Source organism: Podarcis pityusensis (genome assembly GCF_964106645.2).
Source record: "Podarcis pityusensis genome assembly, chromosome: 2".
In the NCBI taxonomy this organism is placed as follows: Eukaryota; Metazoa; Chordata; class Lepidosauria; order Squamata; family Lacertidae; genus Podarcis; species Podarcis pityusensis.
The window spans coordinates 119,167,614-119,184,439 of NC_138029.1; the positions used below are offsets into that span (position 1 = coordinate 119,167,614).

The 16,826-nt window shown below is 48.9% G+C and overlaps 1 protein-coding gene across 2 annotated transcripts; it reads right to left on the reverse strand.

The window, feature by feature from the left end:
* Positions 1-470: 470 nt before the first annotated feature.
* Positions 471-11,402, reverse strand: LOC308469794 (zinc finger protein RFP-like). Of its 2 annotated transcripts, XM_080992747.1 has the most exons (7): positions 10,617-11,402; positions 7,893-7,988; positions 7,178-7,408; positions 5,984-6,006; positions 4,887-5,005; positions 3,801-3,833; positions 471-1,265 (listed from the first exon to the last, which is right to left on the reverse strand). In XM_080992747.1, the coding sequence occupies exons 1-7, from the start codon at positions 11,040-11,042 to the stop codon at positions 745-747; spliced, it is 1,449 nt and encodes a 482-aa protein (XP_080848873.1). In that variant the 5' UTR covers positions 11,043-11,402; the 3' UTR covers positions 471-744. The 2 variants fall into 2 exon arrangements, with proteins under 2 accessions (XP_080848873.1, XP_080848874.1); XM_080992748.1 differs by lacking the exon at positions 3,801-3,833.
* Positions 11,403-16,826: the final 5,424 nt, after the last annotated feature.

Genomic DNA, 16,826 nt, shown 5'->3' on the forward strand with positions numbered 1-16,826 from the left:
ATACAGTACAGAATCCAGCTTGTAAATAAGGAACGTCAACGCATCAACCCTAAACACAAATTTTAACAGGGCAGAAGCCCCACTCAAGGCAATGGGGTTTATTTCTGACAAAGAAGGTGAGGCTGTATTTGCAGAGGATATTTGAAGCCGACGCCTTGTTCAATTTCTTTTAGATTTTCTTCCCATCTGAGGTCTCCAGAGCAAGGAGGTATGCTGCCCGATGTGGGTGAAGGGGTTCATTTTTTTGTCCTCTATTAATCCAATGATGCATGCATTTTCACAGCTGCATGAGGTCTTGTGGGGAGAGGAAGGTTTCCTAGAATTGCAGAAATGTGAGGGACTCTGAAGGTCCTCTAGTCCCACCCCCTGCAGTGCAGGAAGCATTTGCCCAACGTGCGGCTCAGACCCATAACCCTGAGATTAAGAGTCTCATCCTCTGCCAAATCAGACATTTGAAAAGGAAAAGAAGATTGAAGGTGAGAAAATTTATTCGGACTTCTAAACGTGTGACTGTCTCTTTAAGAAGTAAGCTGCAGAGGGAATTTTGGGGAAAGGAAAGAAAATGCAAAGGAAGAGCAACCCATTTTTGTTCTGTTATTTCTGCTGATTTTGACTGGAATGAATCCTCTCAAAGGGCCCTTCGGAAACTGCCCAACGTGCTTTTGGCTTTTGGCGGGTGAATGGTTTTTACGTCAGTCACTCTGGTCTGACTCCTGCTGGGCCTGAGAGGCAGATTTAGTCCTCTCAGGAGATACTGAGCTGGGTTTTATAATTTCCCTCCAGATCAAAGAAAGGGAGGAGGGTCTCTCCAGAGAACGAGGCTCCTGAGAATGTGTAGAGTTCGGCTCCTGAGTCAGCGTCAGAAAAAGACACACGTCCCCCTTCATAGTCCAGAGTCACCCGGATCCTCCTGGGCTCCCAAAACAGGGACAGAGGAGTGTCATCAGGGGAGGTGCAGGCAAAGTACTCGCTTTCCCACTTCTCCACAGCCCAGATCCCCCACTCAGGTCTAAAGGAGAAGTAACCCTTTCTCTCCACAGACTTCCTGGCGACCCCCAAAACCCAATCTTCCCCACTTCCCACAGTGACTTCCCAGAAATGGCTGCCTGCTGTGAATCCCTCACGTCCCAACACACAAGGCCAGTCACTGAATCTCTCAGGATTATCAGGCAGGGCTTGAGGTTTGTCTCCCAATGTCACGCTTTTCCGATCCTCGGACAGGATGAGTTTGGGATGGGCTGTGTCTGGATCCAGAGTGACATTTGCTGTTGGGAAGAAGATGAGGGAAAGAGAAGAATATGCAGAGTCAGCTGAGAGACAGAAACGGACATCCTGATAATAATAATAACCCGGAAAAACCCAGATTCCCTTTCAGATGAATGGGATTTCTTTGGATCACATGCAAGAGTGAGACTCCTTGCAGACTTTCAACAGAATAAATATCTTCCTTGTTTGATTTTAAATCAGTTCCCTTCACTTTCTTATATCCGATGTGTATGGTGCCTGCCCTCCTCTCATCCCAGGCATTTTCTAAGAGGAAAAACCACCCAGGAACCCTTTTACTCATCTCTTCTGTGTTATCTAAGGAGAAAGAGAGGAGAATTGGAGGAGGCAGGAGAGGAGAGAAGCTGCTTTCCTCTGACAATCTCTGTGGGAATTGGCCTTCGGGGACCTCTGGGTTGGGCTGGGAGATGAGGACCCCCCTGTAATAAATAATACAGTGGTGCCCTGCAAGACGAATGCCTCGCAAGATGGAAGACCCACTAGACGAAAGGGTTTTCCGTCATGGAGGCACTTCGCAAGACGAAGTTCCCTATGGGCTTGCTTCACAAGACGAAAACGTCTTGCGAGTCTCGCCATTTTTTCCCCGCTCCCCCCCCCCTTTTCAAAGCGGCTAAGCTGTTAATATCCTTTTAACAGCTTAGCTGCTAAGCCCGCTAAGCCGCCAATGGGGTTGCTTCGCAAGACGAAAAAACCGCTAGAAGAAAAGAATTGCGGAACGGATTCTTTTTGTCTTGCAAGGCACCACTGTAATAATAATAATAATAATAATAATAATAATCACATTTGCATACTGCCCTTCATCCATAGGTCAGGGTGGTTCACAGCATAAAAATACAACATAAAAACACATATAGGCCTCCCCTTGCGGGGAGCCACGTTATGGGCCCTCGTGCGCACAAGTGAAAATCGTGTTAAGTGGAGAGCCTGTTTATTCCTTGCCTTCCTCCCTGCCATATGTAAGTTTAGGCCTTGCCACCAAGGAAGAGGAGGCAGGTGGCAGGGCAATTTTACAAAGGACTCCTTATTCCATGCTTCTCTTTTGGATTTAATATAAACCATAAGACGTGTTCCCTGAGGGAAGGGGGAATAACTCAAAAGTTAGGGGCTAAGACAGTCGTGATAGGCAAGTGTAGGGTTATTTTGAAGAGCACAAAAGAGGACACATTTGCCAACTTCTTCTTTTAACCATGGATCACTGACAACTCTCATTTGAAATACTCTATGTAGGCTTTCGAAGCTGTGATGTATTGCTAGTAGCAATCTTCTAAATTTTCAACAACAAAATAACAATAATACATATTGCTCCCTTGCTTGCCACATGACAGTATTTGGGCTCATGTTCACATCTTTGTGCACAGAACAATTTATTAAACTGTTAAACATGCACATATGGACTCTCCTTAAGGGCAGGGGGATGTTAACTCTTGCCCTCCCGGACTCCTTTGTCAAGATCTTGTAGCTGAGCCAGCGTCCTTGTAGTTCAGCCACAAGAGAAGGGTTTTATGCAGGATGTGGCTAGCTTAAGATGCTGCTCTGTTGCGATTCTCTGCTGCAGATTAGTTTAGCCAGGTGCCTCAGATCTGAGTCTAATGCTCTGTGCTTTTCCCCACAATCAAACAGTATATAAATTTTATGAAAAAAAGCAAAATCTATAAAATTGAGGGGGAAACCAGGATAATAGTCTGTCCGGAAAAATAAATTTTGTGACCTGCGTGAAACACTTGAGAAGACAGAAAGAATGACAAAAGACAGCACAGATAGTTCTGAAAATGAAATTCTTAAAGTGTGGAATTATTTGCCAAATAATTTTAAATCAATGAAAGTACTTGGGATTGCTTTCCTTACTTTGTTTGGATCATCTTATGCTTGTGAGCAGCTGTTTTCAGCTTTGAATTACATAAAATCTGACACCAGAAACAGACTAACAGATGACTTGAGTGCTGCATCTGTTGCTCTCAAACTTACAAAGTATGAGCCAAGGTTAGATAAATTATCAACATGCATACAACAGCAAAAATCACATTAATTGTTCAAAAGCTTGCCAAATACAAACTTTTACCTTTCAATAAAAAGTTGTTTCTTTTCTGAAGCTATATTATTGTGAATTTCTTTTAAGATCAAAGCTGTTAATGTATGAGTTATTTTTTCTAAATTAAAACCTCAGTATTCAGGTTAAATTGCTGTGTTGACACTTAGCGATAAATAAGTGGGTTTTGGGTTGCAGTTTGGGCACTGGGTCCATAAAAGGTTTGCCACCACTGGTCTATAGGCAGAAATGGAACTCAGACTGGTGTGCAGGTTCTTCGCAGGGCCAAGCTCTGCCCCCAGTCCAAGCCTTCAAACCCTCTCCCAGTTCATTCATGGGACATGGAAAGAACCCAAACGCCAGTAGAGGACTGTTTCCCAGAGTGACGCCATTGAAGGGTGTCCCAAAGTCTGCAGAACAGACGGTTCAACACCCATGAAATATCAGTCCCCATCCCTCCTGTCAAATTGTTCCTCCCCTGGAAATTTACCTTTCTGAATCTGTTCACTGAATAGCAGAGCATCTGAGGAAGCAAAAAGATATAAAGTGTAAGGACAACACTCTTCCACCTGAAATAAATCTCCGTACAAAAGTAACACTTCATAATGTAGCATCCTTAAATTCTAGTATTATTATTAAATAGTAGAAAAATAATTAAAAACAAGAAAATCATAGGAAGAATCTATGAAAATAACTAAAGCTTTAAAACAAAGCAATCAGAAAGCAAGCTTACAAATAGCAGAATAAAAACATTCAGCATGAATCCTGCTGGTCTCTGAACTTTGTCCCTAAATTGGGCTCTACATTGGAGGACTGGAGGGGAGGCAGAGCAATAGGAATCCCGTAAAAGGATGCAGAGGGGAGATGGAGGCAGCCTTAACATCTTCCCCAAGTAAAGTGGTGGGGGGAATCATTAAAGCCAAAATTGTGAAACATAAGGAGAAGTGAAGTTTGATGAGGAAGGATTGGCAGAGCTCTCAGGCAAAAGGAAGCCCTTCCTCACAAACCTTCTACAAATCTTTAAGGTTCTTCACAAGCATAATTGTGCCCTTTGGGGCCCATGTGCTCTTGCTTCCACTCTCAATGGGGGAACTCTCAGGAGATCTTGAAGGCTGAAGCCCTAGATATGGCAGCTGCAGGGGGACGTCTGAGGAGGAGACGGCTCAGGCCTTGGCTCCACGGCTGAGAAAGAAGCCTGAGCAGGAGGCAGAGGGGGAACTGGGGGCTTCTTAATGCCCTGTGACTCCATTCAGAGCAGGAGAACCTCCAAAAGGACAACCCCAGATTGTGCAGACAGGGAACCACAAGGAAAAGGAGGTTTCGTATAAATGTAAACAGATGCACATGGGAGGAAAAAAACATGACTTTGCTCTACACTCTGGTTCAGGCTTTCTTTACAGGATCCAGCCTCACAATATACATGGGCCATTCTGGGAGACAGGAAATGAAGGCTAGAGCACCAAGAAGGAAGGTATCCTGGGGTTACTCAATTCCATGCAATAAGAGCCTGGCATGTCCAGTTCTGAAGAAGTAATAGAATTCCCAGTGTGAAATCCTGGCAACCATTATTCATTACCTTTCCATTGTTTCATTGTATTCTCCACAAGGTGATTTAGATCACAGGATTCCAAGATCCTGTTCCTCAGCTCTGGAGGGAAAGGCAGTGGCTTCTCTGGACTCTCTCTTTCCTCATACCTGGTGAAAAGAAAAACAAGGAATGGCCCCATTGTGGCCCCATCTCCCTAATTATTGCAGGAGATTTCAATAACATGAACAAAGTGGAAGTTTATTTCCCAACAGGTTTATTTCTACCACAGATGAGACCTCAGTCCAAAACCCCTGAGGACAGCTATCTGTGGCTATGTAAGGATGCTCAACAGTACAGGGGACAAGATGTAACCCCAAGCGACACCACCGGAGGGCTCCCATGGCTTCAAACAGTGCTGCCCCCTAACAACTTTCTGGGAAGGTCCCAGGACTTAAGAACCAAACCCCTGAGGTGGAATGCCTGCAATCCCTCCCTCCCTGAGCTTCTCCAGAGGATGTGAGTGATGTCCAAAGCTGCCCAGTGGTCAAGGAAAACAACCTCCACCCTCCCTTCACCCCCTCTCCCACCCAGGAAGGGCACAACCCCATGCCCCATGGGATTCTCCCTCCAGAGGCAGGAAACAACTAGACTTTCACCCCCCACTCAAGACCACCTTCAGCCTCTCACGCTGGAAACGCTCCCAAGAAAAAGAACCCACCCATTCTAGACCAACAGACCTTCCCTGCCTCAGTGCCTCAAAGGGGATGAGTTAACAGAGTTGAGGGGCTTCTAGTTGGACATTGAAATATGTCCTAAGCTCTTCCCAAGCATCTTTGGCACTTTCTCTTCCAGATGTTTGAAATTACCACAAAGTCCATGAACAGAAAGTGCAAGAGAAAGAAAAGAGCCCCCACCGCTTTGTGAAGGGATGTGAGGAGGGAGGGAGGAGGCAGTTGACCTTGAACCTTGGAGGGAGAATTGGGGGGCCACAAGTTCAGAAGAGGGGGCTCTACTTTTACCTGTGAGGTGCTGCAAGGAGTGAGTCCCACAGTCTCCCCCCTGCAGCCCCTGGAGGGCCATGTCTGAGGTTCTTGCATCTCAGCTTCAAAGAGTGATGCTAATGGAAATGAGCCAGATCCACTTACCTCTGCAAGGTCCTTCTCACATCCTAGAGGGAAAAAGAGAGGGGAATTCACTGCACACCACAGGCCACACTAGAAAGACCCCCTCTGGCCCTCGGGTGTCAGTCTGCCTGGCACATGCCAAGGTTTTGGGGAGGGATGGCAGAATCAGCTGGTTTTGGTTTCTCACAGCTTTTATTTTCCCAGTGTGAAATTATTAACTGTTCTGATTTCAAGATCTCCACATTTCCACATCAGTTTGCCGTTTTTGTTTAAAATCCTTATGAAAACCCACCAGCATTTTAGGGAAATTTCACATTTGTGGGTTCAAGAGACAATTCACACCATCTCTAGTCTTAGATTATAATTTAATAACTTTAATCCAGTTTGCATTGTGCAATTCAGACGTAAGTAAGCCTACAGGATAATCCTACCAGGGCACTGTCCCAAATTGTCTTCCATAGAAGTCCCCAAATTTCGAATGCTATTTTCCACCTGGAAATTTAAAAAGCACCTGCAGCATAAAATGCCTCCCAGGGGGTAATAAAATAGGTCAGTGTTTCTTTGGGCTCACCCACACTTCTGCTTTTCCTGTGCATAGAGAACACGGGTCCAAGTGGTTTTCCTTTGCCCTGCCTCTTTCCCTCAGGAAAAACCTGCTCCTTAGTGCAACTTCAAAGCAAACGTCAGTCTGGAGAAAACCTGGCTGGTGTTTGCTCTAATTCAGCAGTAAACAGTGGGTTTTCCTGGAGGAAAGGGGTGGGACAAGCAGCAGTCTGGATGAGTCCCCCTGTCTTGCTCTTTGGTCACTGGGACTGAGCACCATTTTGGGCTGATCTGTATCCATGTGGAAGGGGATCAACCCAGAAGTTGTGGAGGAAACGGGAAGAGAAGCTTGGTCAAGAGACTGGCTCATGTCGGAAGGAGGCCTGAACGCATCCTAGATGAAGCCCCCCACAGCTAAAAGGCGTTCGGAGACAAAGCATCAGCAAAGAGCAGAAGATCAGCTCCTGTTCCATCAAGAACACAGATGAATCTCTAGTCTGCATTCAGGTGAGTTAAGCATCCCAGGTCTCTCAGGTGTTCCTGTCCATTACAAACCTGACTAGAGGCTCCATCAACTCAGCCAATGCACTCCTTGCATACATGAAAGGGGCACATGAAGGATTGGAGGCAGCCTTTTCCTGGATCCTCTGGTTGTTCCTGCCACCATCTTACCTGCAGGAGTTCACTCGCTGGCTGCTGACTCTTCTCCTCCATCTCCTGGATGATCCTCTCAAGAGAGGAGAGTTTCCTGGAGAGTCTGGCCAACTGCTCATCCCTTCTCCCTGCAATCTCCTTCTCCACCTTTTCCACATGAGTCAGCAGACGTTTTTCTTGTTCTTCCAGGAACTGGCGCAGTTCTCTGAACTTCTCCACAGTCTTCAGCCTCTCCGTTTCTGTTAATTTCTGCAAGAAAAGAGGAGGTCTGAGTGTGGAAGGTGTTCAGCCTTCAAAACATCAGGAAGAGCATGATGGGAATTTCACAGGGAGGACACTTCCGATTTTTCAGAGACATGAAACCTCCAGTTACTAAAGAAGTAAACCTTTAATTTGAGGTGAGGCCCTCTCCACTGAATTTTCTGTTGACTTCTATTTCGCAGAGAGCTACAGCCTAAAGCAAGGAGCATTTTTCCTAGCTATTTTGACTCAGCCAGGTAATGTTCACAAAAATGTATTTATGAGGATAACGTACGTATCAAAATATTTATACAAGAATGTACCCACCTTAGCATTTTTTTCATTTTCATAATAATAAATAAACAAACAAACTGATATGGAAAAGGAGAATGGGGAGAAGTTGAAATGGGCAGATTTCCCCATCCCTCCTCAGTCCTGACTCGACTCTTCAAGTGCTTGTTTCCTCAATAGTAGTAATAAGAGTGGCACTTACCAGGAGGTCTTTGCTTTCCTTGTCCAGGGCTGCTTGATGGGCCAGAATTTCCTCTCTCTCTTTCCTCAGAATCTCCAAGCGGTGACAGATCTCTCCCTGAAAAGAAAAAGGGAAACTTAGGTTTGCTTGAGACACAGAGAGAGGAGATGAATATTCTACAGGCTTCTTGGGTCCAGTGGCCTTGCTATAACAGCGAAGTAGTTTACTAGAGGAAATAAAAGTACAACCTTTTTGGGTCCCTGGCTCCCTTGACCAACTACCTTCTTTCTGCGGTGTCCCTGTGGGGCTCAGGATCCCAGTTAGGTCCCCCCTTGCTTGCGGAGCTTGCAGCCCCTCACCCTTTCTCTAACACCCTCCCTTGTGGAGGGCTCTCTCAGCCTCCTCTCCCCTCTCCTTAGGAGTCCTCCTCTGGGTCTCTGAGCCCCAAAAAGAGGTGCCTTCTCAAGCTGCCCCACAGGGGCCTGGGACTTGTCTGTCCCTTCCCAAGAGCAAGGGTCCCTCTCCAGTTTGCTTGCTTCCTCCGAGGCCGCCTCAGCTCCTGGCAGCCCACACCCCCTGGCCAGCCCCAGAGGCACCATTCGCCAGCGCGGCTTGTAGCCAGGGCTGCTGCAACAAAGAGCTGCACAAGCCTTTGGGAGGCAGCTATGGCATCCGAGGAGGGAGGGAAGGAAAGAGGGACAGAGGCCAGTGTTGCCAGCAGCATCCCTGAGCATCATTCAGGGCACTCCAGGTGCCACAGCACACTGGCTGAAAACCACTGCGGAACTGGGATGGGAAAGTTTTCTAATGCAACTACAGTGGTACCTCAGGTTGCAAACACTTCAGGTTACAAACTCCGCTAACCCGAAAGTACCTTATTTTTCGCTCTATAGGACGCACTTTCCTCCCTCCAAAAATTGAGGGGAAATGTGTGTGCATCCTATGGAGCAAATGCAGGCTCCTTGGCTTCAGCGATAGCATCGCTAAGCCTCTGAAGTGCAGAGGGAGCGCTCCCTCCATGTTCCAAAGGCTTTGCGTTGCTTTCGCTGAAGCCTGGAGAGCGAGAGGCGTTGGTGCACACCAACCCCTCTCGCTTTCCAGGCTTCAGGGATAGCCACGCGCAGCCCCTCCGGCAGGGAGAGGTTGTGTGGGGCTAAAGAGGAATCCAAAACAGCCAGCAGGATGGATTCCGCTGGCTGCCTTGGCTTGTGCCATAGCCACACGCAACCCCTCCAGCAGGGAGAGGTTGCGCGCATCCTGTACGCTGCTCTTTGGGGCTGGGGGGGAAAATAATATTATTTTTCTTGATTTCCCCCCCTACAAACTGGGTGCGCCCTATGGTCCAGTGCGCCCTATGGAGCAAAAAATCTGGTAGTACCTCAGGATGAGAACGGAAATCGCGCGCCAGCAGGTTAAGAACAGACCTCCGGAACAAATTAAGTTCTTAACCCAAGGTACCACTGTAACTAGTCTGGAGAAGAGCAGAGGCAGCCATGCTTGCTCCTTTGAACTTCTCTGAGGAGAGTTCAAGCCTGACTTCTCATCTTGAGGTCCCAGGGAGAAGTGGGAAGAGGAGGAGGAGGAGGAAGAGGAGGAGGAAGGGCTAAGGCAGGATCCAGAATGAGGATTTTATTTTTTATATACAGTATAATAGCACAGGTCCAATTCTGAGTTGTCATGGCAAAGTCATATTTCCCCCTAGTCTTTGCAGATGCTACTCTGAACCACTGAGTCCTTTGCCATTTGGGAAGGGAGGAGATCCTCAGCCCCCCCGCCCCGGCTGTTACCTCATTGCATAGGCCCCACAGCACCCCCAGAATAAGCGTGCTCCCCACCAGTAGGTGTTTCCACACACACACACACACACACACTCCTAAATCTGCTTCCAGCAGATACTTGGGGGGAGGATCCTGCACCATCTGGTCAATTCCTGGCCACCGCCCCCCCCCCCCAGCTGATCCCTTGCTACTATCTGCTTTGCAGGGCATTGAGGAGGGATCCTGCTAGCCAAAGGAGACATGTACTTTGTTGTGTATGTGCAATTTCCATTTGCAGTGTTCTTCATATGTACAAAGCAACCTTGCTGGGAGATGTGGATGAGGTTAACCCTTTCTCTTCCTACCATGGTTCCAGTTCAAATCTTTCAAGCTGCTGTGAGTATTTCAAGGGAAGATCCCTTTGTCTCCCTGGCAGAGAGAAAGACTTCAGCTCCCTCCTCCAGGAGCCCTCAGGCTCCCTCTTGGCTGCTTTTTACATAATAAACTGTTAGAGGCGGTTTTTCTTCTGGTGGCAGACGACAGAACCACGAGACCGAGTGTAAAACACTCAAATAAAGGTTTTATTACAGCTATACAAAAACACAAAGGACGTGGGTGTTCTCTCTCTGCAGGCAAATTCAAACTGCAACTTCTCCCCTTTTATACTCATCACCATCATCATCATCATCTTCAGCCTAGAAAACCACAGCCAGAACTCGCAGAAAAAGTTCTTAAAGTTCTTAAAGTTCTTAAATCGCGCGCCAGCAGGTTAAGAACAGACCTCCGGAACAAATTAAGTTCTTAACCCAAGGTACCACTGTAACTAGTCTGGAGGAGCAATCATCTTTTCTGTTTCTTTGCAGAATGACTCCTAACATAAACCACCACCAATTCATGCCATGCCTACTTGGGACCTGAGAATTAAAAAGAAAACCTCCCAAGAAGAATCCACAGCTATTTCTCCCCTCAAGATCCAGGGATCTCCTACCTTGTACTCCTGGAAAGCCTCCTTCAGAGGAATCATCTTGTGGTGTTTGTGCTTCTTTGATCTGTCACACACCAGGCAGATGGGGGCTTCGTGGACTTTGCAGAAGAGTTTCAGGGGCTCCTGGTGCTTCTCACAGACTCCTCCTTTCCCTCCTTCCTCCTTTCCCTCTTGAAGGCTGAGATTCTGGGCTATTTCTGCCACATTAGCCAGTTGCCTGTTGGGGATGAGGCTCCTTCTCTGGACTCTTTTTCTGCACTGAGGGCAGGAAGCCTTTGCCTCCGATTTCCCCCAGCAGTGGATCAGGCAGGATTGGCAGAAGTTGTGCCCACACTCTGGGATGATCACTGGATCCTTAAAATATTCCAGGCAGATGGAGCAAGTGGCTTCATCGTGGAGACGCTGGATGTGACCCCCTGCAGCAGCCATGGCTCCTTCGCTCTGAAGACCAGAGTTAAGTTTCGTTTTCTCAGTTTTCAGCTACTGGGAGTTTCCCTTCCTGGAAATGACTCAAAATCTCAGTAACCACGTGATCTTTTTCTTTCTCCTGCTGCGCTCTGCTGCCCAGGAGGACTCTCCTGTGTGAGTGTCTGAGGGCCCTGCTCTTGCCGCTTACCACCTACCTGGCCCAGTGCGGGGCCTGAAGCCTCACAGGGACTGCTGCGCTCTGCTGCCCTGGAGGACTCTCCTGTGTGAGTGTCTGGGGGCCCTGCTCCTTCCTGCCACTTACCACCTGGCCCAGGGCAGGGCCTGACGGGCCTCACTAGGACAGTTGCTGTTACTGCTGGAGGGGTGCAGAGTGCTTTTAAAATGTTTTTAAAAATTTCTTTTGAATTTTTTGTATGTGGGGGGGTGGGGGTGGGATGGATGTTTATTGGGCCTGGGAATTTGTTTGATTTTATGTTTTTGTAATTTTTATTGTTTTTTGTTTGTATTGTTTTATTTGTTTTTGTTTTTTTTGAGGTGTTATTTTGTTCTTAAGGGGAGGGGTCAGGGCTGCTGGGGAGTAGGTCCCAGCCAACAAAATGGCTGGGGCATGTTCCACAGGAGGGGATGCACTGGGATAACCGATCTCGGTGATCACGGGTAGGAGGAGGAGTTACGCTAAGACCAGACCACGTCATTACAGAGGAGGCAGGTTTAGTCGTTGTCTGAGGACTATCCCTGCCTCCGGGTCTGATCCTGACCGGATGGATACTAGAATCAGCAAGGGATACCCACATGACCTGAAAGTGTTGCTGTGCAATGCCAGGTCAATGATTCATAAGACTACTGCCATCCATGACTTGATCATGGATGGAGGACTGGACCTGGCATGTGTAACAGAGACTTGGTTGGATGAAGCAGATGGGCCTGTCCTTGCCGCTGCTTGTCCACCAGGTTTCTCTTACGCACAGCAACCCAGGTCATGTGGGCGGGGAGGGGGGGTTGCAGTGATTTTTAGGAAGTCATTAGTTTGCACCAGGCATCCTATTGGGAAGACCCAGTTTTCCGAGTGCATGTTCTGGAAGTTGCGCAATAGGGGCAGTACAGGATTCCTACTGGTGTACCGACCTCCCCGCTGCACCAAGGATTCCCTGCCCGAGCTGCTTCAGGTTGTGGCGGATGTTCTCCTGGAGACACCTAGCTTGGTTGTCCTAGGGGATTTTAACATCCATGCCGACACGACGTTACAAGGGGCCGCTCAGGACTTCGTGGAAAGCATGGCCTCCATGGGGCTGTCCCTGAATAAGTCTGGCCCAACCCATAGCCGTGGACATGCCTTGGACCTGGTGTTTACCTCTATGGATGTTGGTGATCTGACACTAAGTAAAAGCGAAACGAAAGAAGTGCCATAGTCAGGTCACTTCCTGGTGCATCTGGACTTCTCTGCGACCCATCCCCTCTGCAGGGAGGTGGGACCAATTCGGATGGTCCGCCCCCGCCACTTAATGGATCCAAATGGTTTCCAGAGAGTGGTAGGGGATGCTTTATCCCATGTTGATGGCCTTTCAGCCGATTCCCTGGTGGCCCGCTGGAATGTGGAGTTAACCAGGGCTATTGACTGTTTGGCTCCGAAGTGCCCTCTCCGATTGCATGGAGCCTGGACAGCCCCGTGGTTTTCCACGGATCTGAGGGCAATGAAACAATCGTTGAGACGGCTAGAGCGCCGGTGGCCGATAACTCATTCCGAATCTTACCGGACACAGGTTACAGCTCAACGTCGAGCCTACCAAGTGGCGATAGCGACGGCGAAGAAGACTTTCTTCGCTGCCTCTATTGCATCTGCAGAAAACAGCAGCAGGAGACTTTTTCAGGTGGTTCACAATTTAGCGGAACCACCTGCGACATCGGGGCCCAGTACAGGCCACATGATCTCCTGCAATGATTTTGCAAAGTTTTTTGCAGATAAAATCGCTCAGATTCGGGAAGAAGTAGACTCCACCGTGGGAGCAGGGCCAGGGCGGGAGAGTGCTAGCGTCCTGTCTAGTCAAGTTGTGTGGGATCAATTCCAATCTGTTACCTTCGAGGATGTGGACAGGCTGCTTGGATGAGTGAAGCCAACCACCTGTCTCCTGGATCCTTGCCCATCCTGGCTTATAAAAGCTAGCCGGGAAGGACTGGGCGATGGGCTTCGTGGGGTGGTGAATGCTTCCCTCCGTGAGGGAGCCTTCCCAGACCCGCTGAAAGAGGCGGTTATTAAACCACTTCTTAAAAAAACATCTTTAGATGCGGCCACGGTGGCCAATTATCGCCCAGTCTCAAATCTTCCATTCTTGGGCAAGGTAATTGAGCGAGTGGTTGCTGAACAACTCCAGGCACGCCTGGAAGAAGCGGACCATTTGGATCCCTTCCAGTCGGGATTCAGGCCTCATCATGGGACTGAAACTGCCTTGGTCGTACTGGTTGATGATCTCCGGCGGGCTAGGGACAAAGGAGAGATGCTGTTTCCTAGTTCTGCTGGATCTCTCAGCGGCGTTTGATACCATCGACCATAACATCCTTCTGGACCGTCTTGAGGGGCTGGGAGCTGGGGGCACTGTCATACAGTGGTTCCGCTCCTTCCTCCTGGGCCGTGTTCAGAAAGTGGTGGTGGGGGATAAGTGTTCAGACCCCTGGGCTCTCACTTGTGGGGTGCCTCAGGGTTCTGTCCTCTCCCCCATGCTTTTCAACATTTACATGCAGCCACTGGGAGAGATCATCAGGAGGTTTGGGCTGGGTGTTCATCAGTATGCGGATGATACCCAGCTCTACCTCTCCTTTAAATCAGAACCAGTGAAGGTGGTGAAGGTCCTGTGTGAGTGTCTGGAAGCGGTTGGAGGATGGATGGCGGCTAACAGATTGAGGTTGAATCCTGACAAGACAGAAGTACAGTGGTACCCCGCAAGACGAACGCCTTGCAAGACGGAAAACCCGCTAGACGAAAGGGTTTTCCGTTTTGGAGACGCTTCGCAAAACGAATTTCCCTATGGGCTTCCTTCGCAAGACGAAAGCCCATAGGGAAATCTCCGGGACAGGGCGTCTTGCCCACTGTCCTCGGACCTCCTCCCGCCGCCAGGCTTCAGAAGGCTGCTCCGAAGCCTGGCGGGGGGCGGAGAGGTTTTTTAAAAACCCCGGGACAGCGGAGGACTTCTCCGCTGTCCGGGGCGATTTTAAAATGCTGCCGGGCGGCAGCGCTGCCGCCCAGCAGCATTTAAAAAAACCCCGGGACAGCGGGGGACTTCTCCTTTGTCCCAAGGTTTTTTAAAATGCTGGCGGGCGGCAGCGAAGGCTTTGCTGCCGCCCGCCAGCATTTTAAATTAGCCCCGGACAGCGGAGAAGTCCCCCGCTGTCCCGAGGTTTTTTAAAATGCTGGCGTCTTCCCCTTTCTCCCCGGACCTCTTTTGAAGCAAGGGGCGGCAAAGGGGAGAAGCGATCTTCTCCCCGTTGCCGCCCCTTGCTTCAAAAGAGGGGACAGAGGGAAAGGCGCGCGCCTTCCTCTCTCTCCCCCCCCGGACCCCTTTTGAAGCAAGGGGCGGCAAAGGGGAGAAGCGATCTTCTCCCCGTTGCCGCCCCTTGCTTCAAAAGAGGGGACAGAGGGAAAGGCGTGCGCCTTCCTCTCTCTCCCCGGACCCCTTTTGAAGCAAGGGGCAGCAAAGGGGAGAAGCGATCTTCTTCCCTCCGCCCCTTGCTTCAAAAGAGGGGAAGGCTGGCGGGGGGCGAAAATCTTTGTCCCCCCTGGCTGCCTTCCCGGGAGGGCTTTTAAATCGCCCCGGACAGCGGAGAAGTCCTCCGCTGTCCGGGGCGATTTTAAAATGCTGCCGTGGGGGGGGGAGCAAAGACTTTCGCCCCCCCCCCAGCCTTCAGAAGAGGTCGGGGGACAGATTGTCCCCGGACCTGGTCTGAAGTCGGTTTCCATAGGAACGCATTAATTGATTTTCAATGCATTCCTATGGGAAACCGTGCATCGCAAGACGAAAAACTCGCAAGAAGAAAAAACTTGCGGAACGAATTAATTTCGTCTTGCGAGGCACCACTGTACTGTTTTGGGGGGACAGGAGGCGGGCAGGTGTGGAGGATTCCCTGGTCCTGAATGGGGTAACTGTGCCCCTGAAGGACCAGGTGCGCAGCCTGGGAGTCATTTTGGACTCACAGCTGTCCATGGAGGCACAGGTCAAATCTGTATCCAGGGCAGCTGTTTACCAGCTCCACCTGGTACGCAGGCTAAGACCCTATTTGCCTGCAGACTGTCTCGCCAGAGTGGTACATGCTCTGGTTATCTCCCGCTTGGACTACTGCAATGCGCTCTACGTGGGGCTACCTTTGAAGGTGACCCGAAAACTACAACTAATCCAGAATGCGGCAGCTAGACTGGTGACTGGGAGCGGCCGCCGAGACCATATAACACCGGACTTGAAAGACCTACATTGGCTCCCAGTACGTTTCTGAGCACAATTCAAAGTGTTGGTGCTGACCTTTAAAGCCCTAAACGGCCTCGGTCCAGTATATCTGAAGGAGCGTCTCCTCCCCCATCGTTCTGCCCGGACACTGAGGTCCAGCTCCGAGGGCCTTCTGGCGGTTCCCTCACTGCGAGAGGCCAAGTTACAGGGAACAAGGCAGAGGGCCTTCTCGGTAGTGGTGCCCGCCCTGTGGAACGCCCTCCCATCAGATGTCAAAGCGATAAACATCTACCTGACATTCAGAAGACATCTGAAGACAGCCCTGTTCAGGGAAGTTTTTAATATGTGACATTTTATGTATCTTTCATCTTTGTTGGAAGCCGCCCAGAGTGGCTGGGGAAACCCAGCCAGATGGGCGGGGTACAAATAATAAATTATTATTATTATTATTATTATTATTATTATTAATGTCCCCAGGTCTTTGCATTTGCTGAATGTTTTCTCAAGTAGCAGCGAATGCTCCTTGATTGCTTCCCATGCTTTTGATTACACACAAACACAGACGTGCCTAGTAAGTTGTGGTATTCATAACATTTTAATTAAGATGCTTCATTTTGGCTAGGTTGTGTCCCATAAACAATAAAAATGTGGGTTCCCTATCAGTAGGAGAAAATAACAGAGGCCAACCAGAGAATATTGAGAAGCAAAGCAGCTAGTAAGCCTGATCTTTATTAAAGCTGTTGCAACAGGGTGCTTCCCTCACATACAGGAGGACGGAGGAGGACCCAGAACAAAGGTGTGCTTGCCCTTATATAGACATTTTAAATTCCCTGCCCTGGAGCTCAAGACCACCCATCCATACATCATACATACATCACAGAAGGGGTGTAACCCAAGACCACCCCCCACAAACATCATACCTACATCACAGAAAAGGTGGTCTACAACAGAAATTTGAATGTTGTTGTCTTTCCTGTCTGCCAGGTTTTCTGATATTGCCTTATCTGTTTGCCTTTCCTGGTAGTTTGCCCATTCCTTTGAGATGGTGATTACCCATTTCCTGAGACAATGGGAAGGTTCCCTCACCCCCTCCCTCCTTGCAGAGGAAACATTTGGTCAGTTTGGGACTCAAAATTGTTTCAGGACGGTCCTCCCGTGCTGCTCCAGACATGTGGTCCACACACCCATGTATGTGCCTGGTTGGTACATTTATGAACATTTATTATATTTATAAGACCTTACTTTTTTTATTACACTGCAATCACAGCAGCAGACAATGGAGAGACACTCCATTGTCTCTCAAGACAGACAGATGCTGACAACAACATCCATAGGTTCTTAATTTGTTGGCCCT